General features: G+C 47.9%; 1 protein-coding gene across 1 annotated transcript; it reads right to left on the reverse strand.

Annotated features, from left to right (window-relative positions):
* Positions 1-18,485: 18,485 nt before the first annotated feature.
* Positions 18,486-20,165, reverse strand: LOC135905216 (solute carrier family 22 member 20-like). Its single transcript, XM_065436231.2, has one exon. It carries the CDS (start codon positions 20,163-20,165, stop codon positions 18,486-18,488), a length of 1,680 nt encoding a protein of 559 aa, XP_065292303.2.
* Positions 20,166-20,511: the final 346 nt, after the last annotated feature.

Genomic DNA, 20,511 nt, shown 5'->3' on the forward strand with positions numbered 1-20,511 from the left:
TGCGAGTTGCAGGAAGTGCACGACGTCTTTCGTGAGTGCGGTAGCGGACTCACGAAAGCGGTATCAGTCGGTCGCTGCTAGCGCTGGGGGGATGAAAGGGGGGCGGAGCTGGTTACGAGGCCGACGACAACGCCGACGCGAAACCCAGGAACGGACGCCAAAGAGCCATTTGTGTAGCCAGCCCTCCTCCACAGTCTCTCCTCCTCCCTTCCATCATCCTCCCTCGCCCGGAGAGCCGACAGCGCGCATGCGCGGCGGCGGAGCAGATTCGTCGGCGAGCTGGTTACGAGGCCGACGACGACGCGAAACCCAGGAACGGACGCCAAAGAGCCATTTGTGTAGCCAGCCCTCCTCCACAGTCTCTCCTCCTCCCTTCCATCATCCTCCCTCGCCCGGAGAGCCGACAGCGCGCATGCGCGGCGGCGGAGCAGCAGATTCGTCGGCGAGCTGGTTACGAGGCCGACGACAACGCCGACAACGCCGACGACAACGCCGACAACGCCGACGACAACGCCGACGACGACGCGAAACCCAGGAACGGACGCCAAAGAGCTGCGCTCTAAAAAGCTCATGTTCGCAGGAGGGGTGACTCTCTTTCATTAGGCCATCGTTGTCGCTGCACCCCAATGAGGGCAATCTCCGCTGAGCGCACTGCAACGCACCCAAATGAGGCGATATTGTGTTTCTTTTATTTATTTGTTTGTTCATGTATTACCAATTTATTCGGTAGCAGTGCGTTCGTATGCATACTGACACGGGGGTGTAACAAAAGTGGTTGATGACGCTCTTTTGATGTTATTGATTTCATCTTGTTCGAAATAATCTTCATTACGTGTACACTAGCCAGCTCATTTCAGCAAGGTTGGTCTTTTTTACGTCGCGTACAGAGGGTTCAGGAATTCGGAAGTGCATTGACGAGAAGTTACCGTTGACGAATGATAATGATACTGATGTCATTTTCTGCCCAAGGAACCACTTATTACAGCTGTGTAATTCACACGCGCGAATGCTGAGCGTTCCCGCAGAAATGTGTGTCATGGCTATTAACTCATGACTGGAACTTTTGAAGGCTTATTGACAACGACTTCTTCTATACCGTGCTTATTTCTTTAAAGCACCAGCCGTGGTTGCTCAGTGGCTATGGTGTTGGGCTGCTGAGCATGAGGTCACGGGATCGTATCCCGGCCACGGCGGCCGCATTTCGATGGGGGCGAAATGCGAAAACACCCGTGTACTTAGATTTAGGTGTACGTTAAAGAACCCCAGGTGGTCGACATTTCCGGAGTCCTCCACTACGGCGTGCCTCATAATCAGAAAGTGGTTTTGGCACGTAAAACCCCATAATTTGTTTTTTTCTTTAAATATATCTTAACATAAACTCCTGGAGCGTATAACGCGGCTCGGCCTGTTCAGGTGGATTACCTGAAGAGGTGGATGCTACTTTAAAAAAAATAGAAGACAATGGCCATGTTCAATGACCTGATTAACAAACTTCCACTACTTAACTTTTTTGATTGTTCACTAAGGACACGCCGAAATTGCGAAGGTGTAACCGAGCATTGGTGAACTCATGTCTGCTCAGCAGAAACGTAATATCTAATTGCCCTTTCGAAATATTAGTCCACAAAATATGGTGCGAAATATGGTGGCGTGCAGGGTAACACTTTCTAAAGAGCATTTGTCTATCAATTTGGGACGATTCTAACTACAGCGTTAATGCAGTTTATAGCAAATTTTAGTTTCGAATATATAGACATGGTGCTATTTATGTAAGAAAACGTTGCATCATTCTTGCTTAGCTATAATTTCGCAATTTAAACATGGTTCACGAAGTGAGTAACTCCTAATATAATTAACGATTTTTTTTATTTAGGTGCCTGGACATTGCGATCTGTGCAGGTCACTTCTCCTTCTTTCATGAATCTTCCTGAAAATGGTGAAACGGAACAGATCTCTTTCACAGGATATCTATATTTAAAAAAAGTTTGTTCCTACTAAAAAGCACAATGTGGTAAATTAACAAACTCACCGAAACAGGGCGTAGGTCGTTCTAAATTTAGGAATTTGAGCTGCGCACATGACCACCCTGTCAAACTTGTGGCGCATCACGGTGAATAAGCGGTGCACATTGACAAACTGAGCTCTGGTTCGGCAGTTCGATGGTGGCCGCGGCTGCAACTGTATAACGGCAGTGAACTGAGAAACCAGTGCATGTTAGTTGAACCTGAGTTGGCGAAAACTGGTCCGGGACTCTCGCCTACAGTGCATCTTGTAGCCAAGACACTTTCGGGTTTGAAATCCGCTGAATCGTATCAACCTGGTTTGGACCCGATCACGTTTAACGATACACTAAACCGCGTTCCGAAAGCCGCTCATCTACGTTATAAAATCTTTTGTACCATTAATGATGATCGTCCTTGATGACGACGTCCATTTGAGGGCAGGATAACGATTATTGCATGCGGAGGAGGAGGTAAACCCCAAAGGATGCACGTTTTTCCCAGAGTGGGCGTCGGCGGGCTCATCGGCTCGCAAAACATGTCTCGATCCCTCTAATCTTGCAAAACTTTCTGTAGCTTCCTTTGACGTCAAAACAAGGCGTCATCTTTTCTCGGCTGACGCTGTTCGCGGTGCGAAAAGCGGCGCGCCGGACAGCCCCTGAAAACGGCTGTCGCATCGTGGCAGGTCACGCCCCTGTTTGCGCAACGAGCAACGGAGCTTTCCTGCAGAAAGAGAAACAGGAATGACCGGAGAAACGGGCAGTGGCGAGCGCTGTGCACATTATACATGCAAATTGCCACCTGGTACTTGTCACCTCGCAATGCTTTTTCCCCGCTATTGTGAGAGGTAGTTACGACGTCTAAAGCAGAGTAGGTCCGATGTGAACTGCTTGATGCGCATCTAAAAAGAAGTATTTGTGCACTATGGGAATCCACGTCATGCGAAGGGTCTTGCATGTAATTGGCCATACTGCCCCGTTTGGGTCACTGCAAAGCATTAAGCATTAGGTGCCTGAATGTATTTGTGTGAGGCAAGTGGTTGTCTGTCGTGTGACGCGAGCGTTTGCGTTACAACAACGCCAAGACGACAAAAACGTGGTGACAATTGTATGACGCTCTCGCTGAGTTTATGCTCGGCCTATTTGACACGAGCTTACGGCATGCCGATTTCTGGACCCTGTATAGTTGTAGGCACAGGACCGGTGTAAGTGAGAGAAGTAAGGATTGTGTTGCCACCTGCGACGAAGCGCCATACGCTCATATTGTCTATGCCTATGTCGTGCGGTCTGTGTTGAAACAACAACAGAATATATGAGCTGTTGAAGAAACCTTTCAGCCAGTTATACCTGGGTCGTCCGTGAAGGCGGGAAATTTGACACAGCTTCTACGTAGAGTTTTATGCAGGGAAATGACTAAGCCGTGTGCGCCGATCGCGAAAGCGGTGTAGGCAAGCAGTCACCGTCTCAAAGCGTCAGCTGTTACGAGGGAAGAATGCGAGAAACTGGCACGTGACGCTGGTGCCAGACAGCTCAAGGAGGTAGCTGTCTTTGGCACGAGAGAAGAAGGCGCGTAGTGTTTCTTGATCAGATCTTTCGTCTCCTGCGATACCTTACTGGTATCCTGTCTAACGGAGTTACCGTTGACTTCTATTGCACAATCCTTAATGATTGGTGAATGTCATTTATGGTAGCACTGAACTAAGCGAATAGCATCCGCGACGTATAAAGGAGAACCACACCGCAGACTACTTTGTATTCAATTCCTTCACGCTGACGTCACAAGTGTTCTCCGTGCTGTCTCTCTGTGCACCTCGGCTAGGTCAGAGACCTCCGGCACGTCCACTGTGGATACCAAAGCCAAACGCGGAAAAGGACGCAAACAATCAAGGTCCGCGTATTAAACCCGGACGACTGTAAATCAATAGCGATCGGCTAACCTATTTCTTTGATTTCACTGCCTTCAGGATCGACCTGCTTTGCAAACGACATCAAAAAACCTTGCAAAGACGCAAATCGTGCACTGGTGTCAGGATCGGCCCACCAAGTCACCAAACTTATTTGTACGCTGTCGATGGCAAGCGCCCCGTTAAGATTACATCAACTGCGGGATCGACCCTGCTTGGAACGTGGAACATTTGAGACCGACGCTTGATTAATAAGACGCATAGCTGACCGCTAACATTCTTTTGTATGGCGTGCACTGCATCTGTATAAGCGGACGCGAAAAAGAATACAAATAAGGCAGCAGAGGTGTAGCATATCCTTGAAAAATTCCACAAAGTTTCCACGTAAACCGTCACTTTCGTTTGGAGTTCTTGTGTTTTGAAGTTTTTATAGCTGAAATGCGACCAGTAAGATGAAGGCTTCACCAGTGACCTGTATTTTATTGCAGCAACATAGAAAGCTTGCAGCTCGCTCTCAGTTCACCGTAATAGGCGGACTTCCTTCAAGTTCTACTTGCGTCACCTCCGGAGTACCACATGGGTCTGTGTTGGGTCCGCTTCTCTTCTTAATTTTTATTCACGACCTCCCACTCAACATCTCATCCACCATCCACCTTTTCGCAGATGACTGCATTATCTACCGGCGTATAAATACTAAAGACGATCAAACAGCCCTCCAGAACGATCTGAAGCTTATTGAAAATTGGTGCACATTGTGGATGATGAAACTAAACACTAGGAAGTGCAGTTTTATGCAAATTTCCCGGAAGCGCTCTAACTTAACCCATCCTTACTCTTTATTTTCTGAGGACCTATTGCAGGTAGAATCTCATCGTTATCTTGGCATCACAATCAATAGCAAATTAACTTGGGTTGATCATATCACAAAAATCACGGCCGACGCATCACGTAGACTTGGTTTTATCAGAAGATCACTTCCAACTTCCCCCGCTAACATACGAAAACTGGCATATGAAACTTTTGTCCGCAGTAGGCTTGAATATGCATCCGCGATCTGGAGCCCTCATCACGCCTACCTAATTAACATGCTTGAATCCGTCTAGAATCGTGCAGCACGCTTCATGTCATCGACATACGACTTTCATTCAAGCGTAAGCTCCATTCAACTATCACTTGGCCTCACTTCCTTAGCTCTCAGACGAAAAGTTTCGCCCTTGTGTTTATTCCATAACTAATTATTTCAATTTCCCCTATCTGCATGGTTCCCTTATATCTCCTCCCATTCGTACATCGCGCCGCCTATTCAATTCAGATAGCGTCCAACGACTTCATGGCTCCACTAATGCTTTTAACAAGTGCTTCTTCCCGACCGCAATTGAGGAATGGAACCTGCTGCCCGATTCGCTGACTCATGAGCACGACGCGACAAGGTTTAAGGCGATGTTGTTAAATCATCTGAGTTGACATGTTTATTTTTGCTCCGATTTGCGGTCATATGTAACTTTATCCCTTTTTCTGTATTGAGTTTTTTTTCCCTGTAACCATTGTGTACTCGCCCTGCTGCCCTAAGCATTCGCCAACGTGTGTGGCGCTTGTGGCATAAAGCCAATATTGAGAAGCACCTTTCTAACTATCACGTTCTTTGCTTCTTTTTATGTCCCTGCGTTGCATTGTCATATTTTTATGACCGTTGTTTCTATTATCTACCTTGTATACGCTCCCCCCTTATGTAATACCCAAACAGGGGCCTTTAAGGGACAATAAATGTTGTTGATGATGATGATGATGATGATGATGATGATGAAAGTGGCTCGCTCTGGCATGTCTTGGCCTCCGTGTTCTCATAGTGAATTAGCGTATTTTTTCTAGGAATTGTTAAACAAAATGCTTCACATCTTTACTTGGTTGATCATTGCGGAATGTTGGTTGTCGCCAGGCAGTGAATTAAGACCATGTCTCAACTCACCTCTCTAATGGCGGGGTGTGCAGGCAACGGCGTCTTTAACTGTACTTTTTTTACATGAGCACTTGTGCAGTAGTGGGATAGGTCGTCGAGTTGAGCGCGAGTTCCAGTAAATTCAGAGTAAGCTGAGTGAGGCTGAGTTATTCAGAGTAAGTGAAGGGAAACTGCTGAAGGGACTAAGACGAATTGTAATGGACATCAACGATTGCATGTAGACTGCCGAGTACGACTTGAACAACATTCCATTCTAGTTAATTGTGTTTCGTAATAACAAAAAATTATTTATTCAGGAATTGCAAATAATAAGTAGGGCAGAACAGTGTGAGCCACAGCAGCTTGTTGGACTGTACGCAACGAGCCGTTTAGATAAAGGGCACAGAAATGGAGAACTGCTTAAAGAGAACTCTCCGGATCCCACGCCATGTGGAAGTCGGTTTAAGCGAAGCTTTCATTGGTGTTTGTGAAGAACGGTGTTGCTGCTTAGCGACGATTTGCAAATAGATATCACACTACCCGAATGGACACTCCCTCTGAGAACTACCTGGCTCAGCGCAATCATCTTGCGCTCGATGATGCATATTACACGCACGATGACGAAGGAACGACTACGATGGAACGACCACGACGGCATGAAGATAGCGGTATGGCAACGATGCAATGGCGATGGAGAAATCACGACGAAAGCATGACGACTGCATCATTAAAATCAGTAGGGCAAAATGAACACGATAGAAGGCAGCATAATGACGACTGCATGATGACGACTGCATGATTGGCGCAATGGTGTGACGACGACGGCTTTATGATGACGTCTTGCCGATGCTGGAATGAGGCCGACAGTATGAGGATGACGTCATGGCGACGATGCTGCGACGAAGAAAATAACGGGATTGGAATGCCGACGACGGTGTGACGACAAACGCAAGACGACATTGAGATGACGGCAGTAGATTGACTACGACGAGATGACTACAATGGAAAGAGCACGACAGCATAACGATGACTCTGTTATGATGACGCGATGACGACAATGACATGATGACCATGGAAATGATTAGGAAGGTATTGCGATGATGGCTTGAAGACGACTGCATGATGACTACGTGCGGCGCAGTGACAGCGACAGCGTGGAAACAACGGAAAGATAACGGTGAGATGACAGCGAAGGAATGATCACAATGGCGGAATGATGACGATGACAGAAGAACGACGGCATGCTGGTGTTAGAGCTTCCGTCCGCGCTGACGTGCATCACTCGCCGCCACGGGCCCCCTTAATTCGTGCTATATCCGGTGCTTGCTTGCACTATGTCCAGTACCGGACAACCGGGCCGTCTTAATTCGCACTATTCCAGTGTTTGCACTATATCTGGTACCAGCTAATCTTGCAGGACCGTAGCCAGCCGCCAGCAAAGATGACAATGGTACGACAATGACAGCCTGATGACCACATTATTTTCAATATGGCCCAAGTATTCGGCAAGAGATAATCGGCGGTACAGCAGCCAACAGCAGTGGAAAAGTCGAAGGGAGAGGAAGAGAGATGGAGAGGGGGGAGATATGCTTTATTTCATAACGAATGTTAGTCCATGTTGTCAGTGTTTTAGTACCTCTGAGTCCCACGTCTTGATGCTGAGTGCATTTGGTGGGATGTTATATTGTATTTTACGTGGGCTACCAACAGTGCCCATAGTGTAGGATGCATATTGTGTTAGAGTGGTCGAGCTCTCCCAGCTGTTGCGAAGGGAGGGATAAAATAAAATTGATCACATGATGTGGTTTTACATGCCAAAAGCACTTTCTGATTATGAGGCACACGACAGTGGAGGACTCAGGAAATTTGGACCACCTGGGTTCTTTAACGTGCGCGTACTCCAAAGTACGTTAACACTTTGGCCCCCATCGGAAGGCGACCGCCACGGCCGGGAGCAAACATGGGACCTCCACCTCAGCAGCGCAACACCATGGCCACTGGCCGACTACGGCGGGCAAACAGCGCACGTAGGAGGGACCGCGTGCCCCACAGCACGCCTGAACTAAGAGGGTGGCAGCAGTTCACACATGTGCAGCGGCTGCTGCTCCTTCGTCTGTCGCCCCCCCGCTGGTGATGCATACAGAGAACAAGTAACCGAGATCGTGTACTTTCCGAGCTGGCCGAGCTACAAACGCGAACGAGTCGCCATGGGCGGTGCCTTTTCAGCTGAAGACGCGAAAGAACGGGAACCGTATTTCCTAACGTACATTTTTACTTTCTATTATTCTTATCATCCACCGATCTCGGCAGCAGCAGCGCTCAGGCGGATCCCCAGTCAACAGCGAAAGGCGAGAAGAATAAATAAAGAAATAGAGAGAAATGTATTGCTAGGAAATGCGGCACCAGGAGCGAATAGTGGCAGGCAATAGCGGTAAGGCACTCGTTGGAGCGCCGCCCACGAATGTCGTTCGAGGAGATTTTCGGTTATAGGTTTCGTCACTGTTCTGTCGACGTGACATCAACCACAGCGGGGTTTCTTGCCAAACTGACGACCCGCGATGCCCCAGAGCACGTTTGCCCGAGATGTGATAAGCGCCTGACCTTATACCGAGGCAATCGGAAGGCGCTGTAACGCGCGAAAGAATGCGTCCCGCCGCTGCGCCCACCGCCATGCCGGTCTCCCTTCCGACACGCGCAGGTCCATTGTGTCATTCCCTTACGCAACTTTCTTTTTAGGAGTTGGGAAATTCTCGCGCGTAGGACATTAAAGAACGAAAAACTAAATGTGCTGCGTGGGTAAACTCACGTGGCTGAAGGGCAGCCGCTCAACTATAGCGGGACTCGCTTTCCTGACAAAGTATGCGCTTTTAGCGTTCACGTAACCCGCATGTGTCAGCTCATACAAAAATACGAAAACGCTCCAAATATTGATCTTGCTCTTCAAACAGGCAGCATAAACAAAAACTATCGTGCCATGTTGACAGCTGCTTCCGCAAGGAGGTCAATCATCAGTCATTCTAGGCTTTATCTAATCACTGGAGGAGATTACGACCCCGTCTGTACTAAGTGCGACAATGGAGTGTTCGCCACTCGGGCACACATTCTCTGTGGATGCGAGGGTAACCCTCCCCCACAATCATTACTGCCAGCTCCCTCCGAGGAGGGTTGGAAGCAGCTGCTTACAAGCGCAGACAAGAAAACGCAACTCGCACTCGTCTCGTGGGCCCAAGACGTCGCCCCCACCTGGGAGCCACACTAGGCCTACCTGCCCTAACTTCCTACCCTGCAGTGGCAAAATAAAGTTGTTTCTCTCTCTCCCTCTCTCTCCACCTGCATGAAAGAGGCGTGGGCCGAAAAGGCACAGAAAGAACTGGCGAAACACCGAAACGGGAGTCGAGTGGCGAGAAACGCAGCAGCTCAATGAAGCTCGTATGCAGATCACAAGTGTACCCGCCGTGGTTGCTTAGTGGCTGTGGTGTTGGGCACGAGGTCGCGCGATCGAGTTCCGGCTTCGGCGGCCGCATTTTCCACGGGGGCGACATGCGAAGACACCCGTGTACTTAGATTTAGGTGCACGTTGAAGAACCCCAGGTGGTCCACATTTCCGGAGTCCTCCACTACGGCGTTCCTCATAATCAGAAAGTGGTTTTGGCACATAAAACCCCATAATTAAAATTACAGCACAAGTGTACGTGTTGCCTAAGAGAGAGGAGGAGGAAGAAGAAAAGGAAGGTTAAGCTTGGACACTCCAATATAGAAATTCTTGGTCGAAAGTGGAGGAATGTTTATTTGTTTCGAGGCAGTTTTGTGAATAAATTCTTCCTACGTTTTATTTAATAAATTTCTTACTGGAAATTTATCGTTTCATTAATAGCTAAACTTCTTTCCTACTATGTCAATCGTGAGTCCACCGCAGCGAATAAGCACTCGACTTATTGAAGGAAAACCAAACCAAACCATGTACTCGTGCGTGCTTCCCCAAAAAGATTGCCCAGTATACATTTAACTGATATCGTACGAGCCCACGTAAGCAAGATCGCCATTGACAACGCATATAATAGCCATATTGGCTCCTCTTTCTCCGATGAGAATGCAGACATTGGCGTCTCCTTTGGATTGCTTCTTGACGCTTCCCATAATTCTGACCCATATTTAATGCAGAATCACTAGCGCTTTCCCTAGCCTTACAATTATTTCCTCTCTCAGTTGTACATTATATGCTAATGTTACTCACTTACCTTTCTTAATGCACATCACTTACTGCATCCTCACAGTCAACCATTCTGCGGTCATTTTGTTTAATGGTCCTGCAATCGTCAAGGTTGTGCGCTTTGTGCAATGGGTCTTCGTGGATTGTACTTGAGTGAAATGCCATATTCAGCCACCTGAGTATCTCTAGACGGCCTTGTTATTTAAAAAAAATAGTATTAACTTATGGGGTTTCACTTTCCAAAACCACAATCTGAGTGTGAGACGCGCCGTAATGGGGGACTCCGGATTAATTTCGACAATCTGGGGTTCTTTAACGTGCACGCAATGCACGGGCGCTATTGCATTCAGCCGCCATTGAAAGGCGGCGGCCGTGGCAGGAATACGATCCTGAGACCACGTGCTTAGCAGCGCAAGAGACCACTGCGGGTCCCGTTGTTGCCGACTTGAACGTATGCCACTGTGGCTAGGTAGTCCGCTCTCAAGATTCTGCCAAATATAGAGCAATGCGTTACTCGAAGAAAATCAAGCGCGTATTGTTTCCATAAATGTGGAGTAGCTGCCAGCACTTTCTTTAGTTACTGAGATTTAATTAGGTTATTGTAATTAATTATATAACTCGATACGCACTATCCTAATTATCGAAGTGTCAATGAGGCATTTGTAGGCACAGCCAAGGGATATCTAATTGCGGTATTTTTAGCGGCGCACTAATTGCGTACAACGTTTTTTACGATTGACAAATAAACCCTGCGAAATATGGAGAATACCACGTCACTGCGCTCCCACCCGTGTCATAAAGCAATGCCCTCGAACATGCTACCCCTGAGTTAGCGACGGACGAAGAAATAAACGAAAAAAAGAAAAAAAACACATCGTGATCGAACTAGTACCTTATCTGCCGCGCCACGGTTGAAGCAACACGTCCCGTTTGGTGTTAGTTGAAAACAAGCTGCGATATGTTGTCTTAGCCTAGGTGAAGTGTTAAGTGCCACAAGACCTATCACCACAAAAGCGAATTGAGACCGTCAGTGCAAATGTTTAAAGGTGCATTTTGTTTCGTCTAAGTAGCCTTGTCTTTCTCTAATGAGCAGAAGTAAAACATGATCCTTGCCATGGCAGCTGCAAATGGCAATAAGAGGAAGGCCTCAAATATATATCAGTCATGGAAGTGTGGTGGTAGACCAAATGCATCGACTATATTCAGATATTATGAAAACCTGAGACGAACCGGCAGCTACAAGAAATAGTGGCGGAGGAATCCATCTTTCAGTCCTTATTTATTCAGTCCTTATTTATTCCTTATTTTTTCAGTCCTAATTTACCGCCTCAAACCGTCATGCTAGCCTGAGGGACGTGGCCACCCAGGTACCAATTTCCAAGTCATTACTTTGGAGGGTTCTAAATGACGGCCTTTGACCCGTACCACCTTAACCAGGACCAATGCTTGGAAGATAGGGACCTGTAGAATCATCTAGATTTCTAGAGCTGGGTCCTCACAAAGCCGATGCATCACCGGATTTTTTAGAAACATCATGTGCACAGATGAAGCCTATTTTCGAGAAACGCCCTGGAAAATTTGCATACTGCGCACTGTTGTAGTGACTACAATCCGTACTGGGTAAAGCGCAATCGGCACCTGTACCAGTGGTTGTTCAATGTGCGGTGCGGAATGTACGCCTTTCCTATAACCCAGCCCATCTTCTTCGGTCACACACTCACTAGACATCGTTGCGTGGACAAAATACTCGAAGTAGTGGTGGATGAGTTTCTCAGTGAAGTCCCGCTGTCACGTCTTCCATTTCTGTGGCATCAGCAAGATGGAGCACCCACACATAGCAGCAGCTGAGCATGAAACTGGCTGGATGCGGCTTTTCATGCGCAATAGATTGGAAGGTATAAATTGGCCGGCTAGGTCTTCTAACCTCTCCACTTGATTTCTTTCTTTGGGATTATGAGGTAGATCACGCTTACATGATAAAGACGGACGTCAGATTAGCTCAAGGCAAGGATAACGGATGCCTGCCGTAGAATTCCAGCGTCGGTCATCAAGAAAGCCATCGAAGATGTGATAAAGCGGACTGAGTACTGCGTAGCTGCAAAAGGAGACCCATTCGAACAAGCCCTCTAGGCAGCATCTGGCGTTCAACGGGGCTTACAAATTCATAGATAAGGGCACACTGAAATATGGTGTTCTTTTTGAGCTTTTTTTGTGCAGGTGTCCCGATTGCCCATACGGTTCATTTAGGAGTGCTATATTTTATTTCTTGAACGCATCGGTTCTGCCTTTTCTCAACACGTGGGTCGTTTCTCGGTCGGTTTGTTTCGCTTTTATTTTTTGCCACGAACCTGTTTTTGCTGCAGCCATACGCTTCCATGAAAAATAAAACCGTCACTTTAATTTGGCTTTGCCCGGAAGCAAGTTTCCGGCGCGAAATATAGCTGCGAGCGCACTCTGTCGATGCGGTGCGAGCAAAGTCGGGATTTCGAAACATTCTATATCTAGTATACATTGCTTTCAGCGTTTCGTGCGTGGTCATAGCGGCGGTTAGGCCATGTTATTAAGGGACTTTTATTATCAGTATGATCAGTCGGCCTCGAGAGACGTATGATAAGTGTGCCGTAGAAATGAGAGGAAGGAATAGCTGCGAAACTCGAAACATGCTGTTGATGGTCCTTCTGTGCCACCATCAAGGTGGTGCGATGTCTCTTTGGGTTTATGACAGGCAATGCAGTTGCTTTCAATCAGCTTATTTCAGGGCGCTACTTTATGATGTGGTTGGGAGCGCAGTCACGTGGTATTTTTCATATTTCATAAGGTTTCTTTGCCAGTTCGAAAATATTGCACGCAACTAGTGCGCCACTGAGAACACCGCAGTTAGATGTCATTTGGGGATACCTACAAATTTCCTATTGACACATAGATAATTATGACAGTACTTCTCCAGTTAGATATTTATTAATTGCAATTACCAAAATAAATCCCAGTTAAAAAAAAGTAACAGGCGGCTGGAGCAATGCTGCTGCTCCTTTATTTAAGTCTTGGTGCATGATACCTGGAGCATCCTGCATAATGCACTCAGTAACTGAATCGAGGCCAAGCCGGACTCACTCGAAATCAGAGTCCATAGCAGTTGATCAACAACAGAAACAGAAAAAAAATCTCAGTGCCTGTCTACTCTGGGAAGAAGGAGGACCAAGCTGTGTGTTGTGTTATCATCGCCGCTTGAGCGATAGCGGCGGCGCGACTATCGCGACAGCTTGCTATATTAGCCCAGTCACGCGGCCACCGGACGGCTTTCCACTATACGAGCCGTCATGGAATAAACCACGTTTGGTTCTGCTTACGCCTCTTCCTTCGGCTGCGGTTCTCACCCCGTGAAAACACTACACTGTGTATGTGCGCCCCTTAATGGCGAACTGCACCACCGCCTTGGGTCGGGCCGGTATTGCACCATCTTCGGGATCGGCCCACGTATGGGGAGTGCTTAGCGCCTGCTACCCCTCCACTGCGGGTCGGCCCGGCATATTACTATCTCCGAGATCGGCACATGTCTAGGGAGTTTTTGCGTACAACAACAACAAAAAAAATTCGTTGAACGGTAGAAGTATACAGCTTCACCCGCCTTGGTTACTTAGTGGCTATGGTGTTTGGCTGCTGAGCGCGAGGTCGCGGGATCGAGTCCCGGCCACGGCGGCCGCATTTAGATGGGGGCGAAACGTGGAAACACCCGTGGGGCTTAATTTAGGTGCACGTTAAAGAACCCCAGGTTGTCGAAATTTCCGGAGTCCTCCACTACGGCGTGCTTCATAATCAAAGTGGTTTTGGCATGTGAAATGAGTGAGTGAGTGAAGAAACATTTATTGTAGGTCCGGCGAGGACGCGAACTCGTCGCGCACCCGGCTAGTCCCACGTCGGGACCGGCAGGTCTAGCCCACCGGCCCGGTCGCGGGCACGCCGGACAGCCAGGATTTGCTTTTCCAGAGCGGGGCTACGCAGAAGCGAGTCCCACTCCTCCTTGATGAACTTAGGGTATGTCGACCCGCACTCCCACAGCATGTGCGCTAGAGTAGAGGTCTGCCCGCAGGAGGGGCAGGCGTCGTCGCGATACACGTCCGGGTAAGCCTCGTGGAGAACGGACAGACACGGATACGTACTAGTCTGCAGAAGCCTAAGAGAAACGGCTTGCGCCCTATTCAACCTGGGGTGAGGGGGTGGAAAGACCCTTCTAGACATGTAGAAGAATTTAATAATCTCGTTATGAGTAGCGGGAGCGTATGCAGCTTCGCTGTACAAAAGAGAGAGATAGAGGCTGAGGTTTTGTCAGGAAGGTCGGGAGATCCAAGCAGTATTAGGGATAGCTAATTTATTTATTAATTTTCAACACCCTAAAGGCCCCGAGAGGCATTACATAGGTGGGGGGGGGATACAATTCACACATGATATTTCAACGTAATGAAAATGACTGAAGGCAACAATCAAGTACCGATTTCGGTAAAAGATACACTTTGAAAAAGTAAAGAACACAAAGAATAAAAAACGAAAAGAAATTGGGGTGAGAGTACATGGTACAATTCACATTTGCTGTTCATGGCACTTTTCAACAAGGCATAAGTGGCAGGTGGGTGTGCGGAAAATGTACATTTAAAAATTTATACATATATATAATTTGCCATTGCTCCCATTACAGCAGCGTCGCCTCGCTGACGAAGAGGTTGACGTCATGACAGAGAGCATCTTCGCCAGACGTGTCTGCGTTGGGAGCGAAATTCCCTACAGAATAAAGAAAAACGAAAAAGAATGAGTGACCTTCAGCTGCGGGAGCCAAGCGGCGGGGTTTCCGTGGTGCCACGGGGCAACACGCTCCTGTCGTCATGCGAGGGAGTTGTTACTCTGTGAGCAGAATCCCAATTTCAGCTAGTTGGCTAATTATGCCTTTAGAGAGGCTCTGATACTCCCCGCCTCATCAGTATGTTGTTAGCCTCTTTCGCCCACTTTCGTGGTTGGCGGCAGAAACGGAGACGTTCACCGCCAGTCAGTGGCGTAGCCAGAAATTTCGTTCGTGGGGGGCTCACTTTGCAGCTCGGCCTCCCCATCATAATTTAGTCGAGGGATATATATATATATATATATATATATATATATATATATATATATATATATATATATATCTGTCATTCAACAACCTTGTATACATTTTCGTACATATGCAACGACCAGGGGAAAATCTCAATGACGCTGTCCTTTGTTAGAATGTATTGAGCAGGAGCAGCTGTCACCGGTTGTGTATTGCGAGTAATTGCTCGGTAATTATAGTCGCAACTGAGAGCACATATAAAAAGCAGGAGTTCTGCAAAACATACGAGGGCGAGTCAAATGAAAGTGAGCCAATGCGAATATATAAGTAACGGGGTACTTTATTTAAAAGTAGTCACCATGAGTATTTAGACACTTGTCCTACTAACGAGTCGCGTGATTCCCGTCTTATAAAACTCCTTGGGTTGCTGCATCAAAAATCCGTAAATGACTACACGTCATCTTCCGACACGAATGTGGTTCCCTTGAGCAGTTTTTTTCAAATTTTACCGAATGTGGAAGACGCAAGGCAACAGGTCTGGGCTGCATGAGGGATGTTGAAGCGTTTCCCACTTGAACTTTGCCAGTTTTGTATTAACCACATCAGCGACGTAGGAACGAGCAATTGTCGTGAAGCAAGATGTTCCCAATGCTCAATTTTCCACGTCTTTTGTTCTTGATTGCGACACGCAGCCGATACGACCTTTCACAATATCTGAAACAATTTAGAGTTTCTCCAGGTTTAGAAAATTCGATCAATAATGGCCCCTAACGATCTAAAAAGAAGTCAACATGACGGCCCTTGTTTTCCTTGGGAATGGTGAATTCAAATGTTTCCACTGTAAGCTTTGCTGTAGTGTTTCAGACTAGTAGTAGCGGCACCATGAGTCATTCCCGGTCACAATTGCAGACAAAAAGTCGTCACCCTCATCTGGGATTCTTTGACGTGCACCTAAATCTAAGTACACCGGTGTTTTCGCATTTCGCCTCCATCGAAGTGCAGCCGCCGTGACCGGGATTCGATCCCGCGAACTCGTGCTCAGCAGCCTAACACCATAGCCACTGAGCAACCACGGCATTTTCAATTGTGTTGGGGGTGATTGCACACTGGCTTTGGCCCGGCCATGGATCTTCTTTGTAACTTTCATGTCCTTCTTTGAACAGTTGGCTACAACGCTTCGCAGTGGCCAATGAAACGCAATGTTCAACGTATACAGCAGCCATACGGCGAATAATTTCTTTTTGGGAAACATCTTCATTTGTCGAAAACCTCACTACATCTAGCTGTCGAACTTTTGGAGTGTCCATTATGCCACGCAACCATGTTCAACCCAGTGTATGAGAGCATTAAAGAACATTTAACCTCACCTCTGCATGTCACTTGTAAATGAGATGCGTATGTGCTACGCGCATGCCTCGAAAATAATGAACCGAACAATTATTGCGCGGGGTGAAGATACAGCTTGATACAGGGCAAACAATTGCCACTGGAAACAAAGTTCACTGCGGATATACACAAAACCTCGCAACAAGATATTTAAATATACGTATAAGTCTCCAATAAATCTATGTACCTAAGAAAAAGTCACTATATATAATGCGTCAAACAAGGCAGATAAACAGGTTGCACAACCACAGATTCACAGATCACCCTCCTCCCTCCACTCCCAATATGTATCGCGTGCGACGGAAGGCGGCGCGCTTCCTCCCCGCTTTTCTCTCTTGCGCACACAAGACTCATCGTCGGCTCACCCCCTCCCCCTACCCCCCCACGCTTTCATTCGCACATAGAGCATGCGGCGCGTGGTCAAGATGTTATCGCGCTTGGCCTTTATTTATACGGAACATGCGGGCAACAGCAGGAATGCGCCTGGAGTCTTCATATAGCTGCTATCTCAATAATATAATAGTATCCGGCAACTGAAGCGTCCCGTGGCCCATTACTTTCCGCAAAAGAAGTAACAAATTCGAACTTTCACCATGCGACAATTCGCTGCGCCGCAACAATGTCTTCCTTTTTTTCTTTTGTGGGGCGGGGGGCGGCGAAATAGAATAGCTCAATTGCTGACAGGGGACCCTGATCTTGAGAAGGCAATTTATAGAAGAATAACCATGAGCTGGAGTGCCTGCGGCAGCCATTACTGATTCTTCACTGTAGTACCACTGTCGTTGAAAAGAAAAGTGTACGATCACACGATTCTACTGGGGCTAGCACATGAGGCAGAATTTTGGAGGTTAACAAAGAAGCACGGTAACAAGTACCACGCGAAGAGCGATGGAACGAAAATTATTAGGCGTATACTGTATAATGGTCGTGGATAAATGTGAGCGGCGACTCGCCGTGGTGGCTTAGTGGCTTCGACGTTAAGTAACTAAGGCTGAGGGCGTGGAATCGCACCCGAACCGCGACGAACACATTTCGACGGGGAGCGAAATGCGAAAACGTCCGTGTAACGTTCATTGGGTGCAAGTTACAGAATCGCAGGCGAGTCAGAATTATTCCCGAGTCCCCCGCTATTGCGTGCCTCACAATAATATTGAGAAATAGTAGCGCGATAAACAAAGAGACGAGAAAGAAAAAAACAAAGCACGATTTCTCGTTGCTTGTTTTTCACGCTATTCTTCGTCGATATGGAATACCAACTTCAGTACTTATAAGCATTTCGTGGTTTTGGCACACAATACCCGAGAACTTAATTTTAAGCGTCAGGGGTAACGCGGTCGTATAGACTCTAGCGAGCTATGACGAAAATAACCTCGACAACACGCAATGTTGCTGATGCTGCTAAGACATATATGGCGCGATGACTGAATTTGTCTGTTGGTCTCGTGCCATAATCTTTGCCGCCTCGACTACTTCGCGTGAGCGAAGTGCAAAATAGTAAACCAGAATTCCATACTTGGAAGGCCATCGTTGCCAATATAAATAACAACACACCCTAAATATATCGGTTTTTCTCTCTCTAACGAAACCCTAGCATTAACATGCATACACAAACGAACCGGTCAGAACTTTAGTTACGCCATCATCCTCCCAGAACACCAGGACTCATCAATGCCGTGACTGAATTTTTCGAGCTCTCAGCATAGCTTAGAGAAAACGTAATAACATAATCGAAGCCATCCTCTATGCATAGTACTGATACGGCGCATTAAACAAACCTCAACTTGTCTCCGTTTCACTTCGGTATTCTAGAAGTATTCAAAACATGATACAGTCAGGAAAACTTTATATTAAGTGTGGACAAAGAAGCCGCATTTATAGTCACTGCTGCACGGAAAAAGATATGGCAACGAAGTAACAGGGTCCGCCGGGAGCTGCATCAAAAACGACGCCCTGACCAATGCTTCGGTTATCTGCTAATGCGCCGACGCAGTCTTCGGCAAGGGAAGCAAGGTCTCACGCATGGCACGTCTTAAATCGTCGCCGGTCAAGGCTGCGACTGATGCGCATGCGACAGTTTGACACTTCAGCTTCCAGTTAGCCTCTTTGGGAAGGAACACCATGGCAACCGCGAAAAGTGCCATCAAGATGGCAGCTAGGGTCAGCAGTACATGGGCACGGCGTCCCACAGGATGCCATTGTGCCATCTGATATAAAATGCCTCCCAGGCGAGAGCAGGCGAAACCAAAACCGATGCCACTAGAGTGCAGAGTAACGGGGTATGCGTAGATTCCTGGAGAGAACAGGAACAACATGGCGACATTACCCGCCATCCGCATTGCCACAACCAAAACGTCGATAGTGAGCGTCTCCTGGTCATTGTACATGGAGGTCAGAATAGCGGAAGTGGCACTAAAGACGAGTCCTGAGGTTGACAGTACTCGTATGTAGCCGAACCTGGGAATACACAGCGCAGCAACGCCCACGGCCCCGGCAGATGCAACGACGCCAGTGGCGGTCACGGCGTGGCTAACCGGGACCCCATCGTTGAAGACGAGAGCGCTGTAACAGCACGTCGCTGCTGCCCAGCTGTAGGCTAGTAGAAAGGTGCGCGTTCGGAAACGACTTGAGCACAAGTCCCAGACGCCAGCTTTCTTTGTGAAGGTGTCTGCACTTCTAGAAGACAGAAGTCGGGCGAAAGACTCGCGGCAACGGCCCCACGGTACTCCGTTGCACCTTGCTGCCCGCAAGGCGGCGCGCTTAGCATGCTTGGCATGGCCGTGTGCCAAATGCCATTCCATTGAGTCGTCGACGGTGTAGTACAGCAACATCAGAAGGCACGTCGGCACCATGAGCACAAGTTGGGAGACGGCCCAGCCACCTCTGATCCGCACCGCGGCCATAAATGCGACTCTTACCAGGAGAAAACTGAAGAGCCAAGGTAATATGAAGTAGAAGGGCATTTTCTCTTTTGGAGACGCCTCGTACAAGAGAGAGATGAGCGGCGGTATCAGGGCGGATGTAGAGGCCGATACGAGGGTCCGCACTGCCACAAACGAGTGAAAGTTGGTCGGCAGGCTGCTGGCTGCGCCGGCTACGCCGACGACTGGGACTGTGATGAACACGACAATCTTCCTGCCAAGGCGGTCGGCCAGGGCACCGGACACGGGCAAGGAGACGGCGCTGGCGGCCGCGTAGATAAACCCGGCTAAGTTGAGGAGCCACCGTCTGCCGCACACCAGGTTCCACTCGCTGACGATGTTGTTACCGTACGCGTCCATGTCGTACTCCCACGATGTGCACGCAATGATGCCGGCCGAGCTGCCGTTCTCCAGTGGGTGTCGCATGGTGCAGCGGCTGTAGTTGCCGTTCTCGTCCACCGGGATGGCCAGTGATTTCCACTCGGCTACGCTGATGTTGAGGAACCGGGCAGGACGCTGACACCAGTGGTCCATGACGACGGCTGTCATTAGGAAGCTGACGTTGTGCATTGCGTAGACGCAGCATCCTATGCTGAGGCTGAACAGAACCAACCACTGGAAGGCTCCGACACCGAAGGGAAGATCGCATTTGGGCTCTTTGTCTCCCTGTGCCCTGTTAATCTCGAAACCCAGGAGTTCTCGACGGGGTTCTTGCCACCGAGGCTGCTCAGCCATTCCTATCCTGCTTCTTCTTCTTCTTCTTCTTGTTTTGAGCAGGTAATGGGGAAAACGGGGTTCATTAACAACAAAGGTCTTCCTTGCGGGATCTATGTGCAAGCTTTTGTTCAGCGGCTAATGATATAATGTATTACTGAAATCGACGCTTAGAACTGTGTTTATTTTCATCCGTTGCAACTTGCAGTCATATGTAATGTTTATGTTTATGCACTGCACACATCACAATTTAAATCTCACTTAATGTTCATGTTTACTCATTGCATCGTTCATAGACTATGCCTAAATTCTTGCACCCTTCAAACTGTGGTATGTCTGCAAAACGAGATGCGACGACGACGAAGGC

The sequence above is a fragment of the Dermacentor albipictus genome, chromosome 3 (assembly GCF_038994185.2).
Source record: "Dermacentor albipictus isolate Rhodes 1998 colony chromosome 3, USDA_Dalb.pri_finalv2, whole genome shotgun sequence".
NCBI lineage: Eukaryota > Metazoa > Arthropoda > Arachnida > Ixodida > Ixodidae > Dermacentor > Dermacentor albipictus.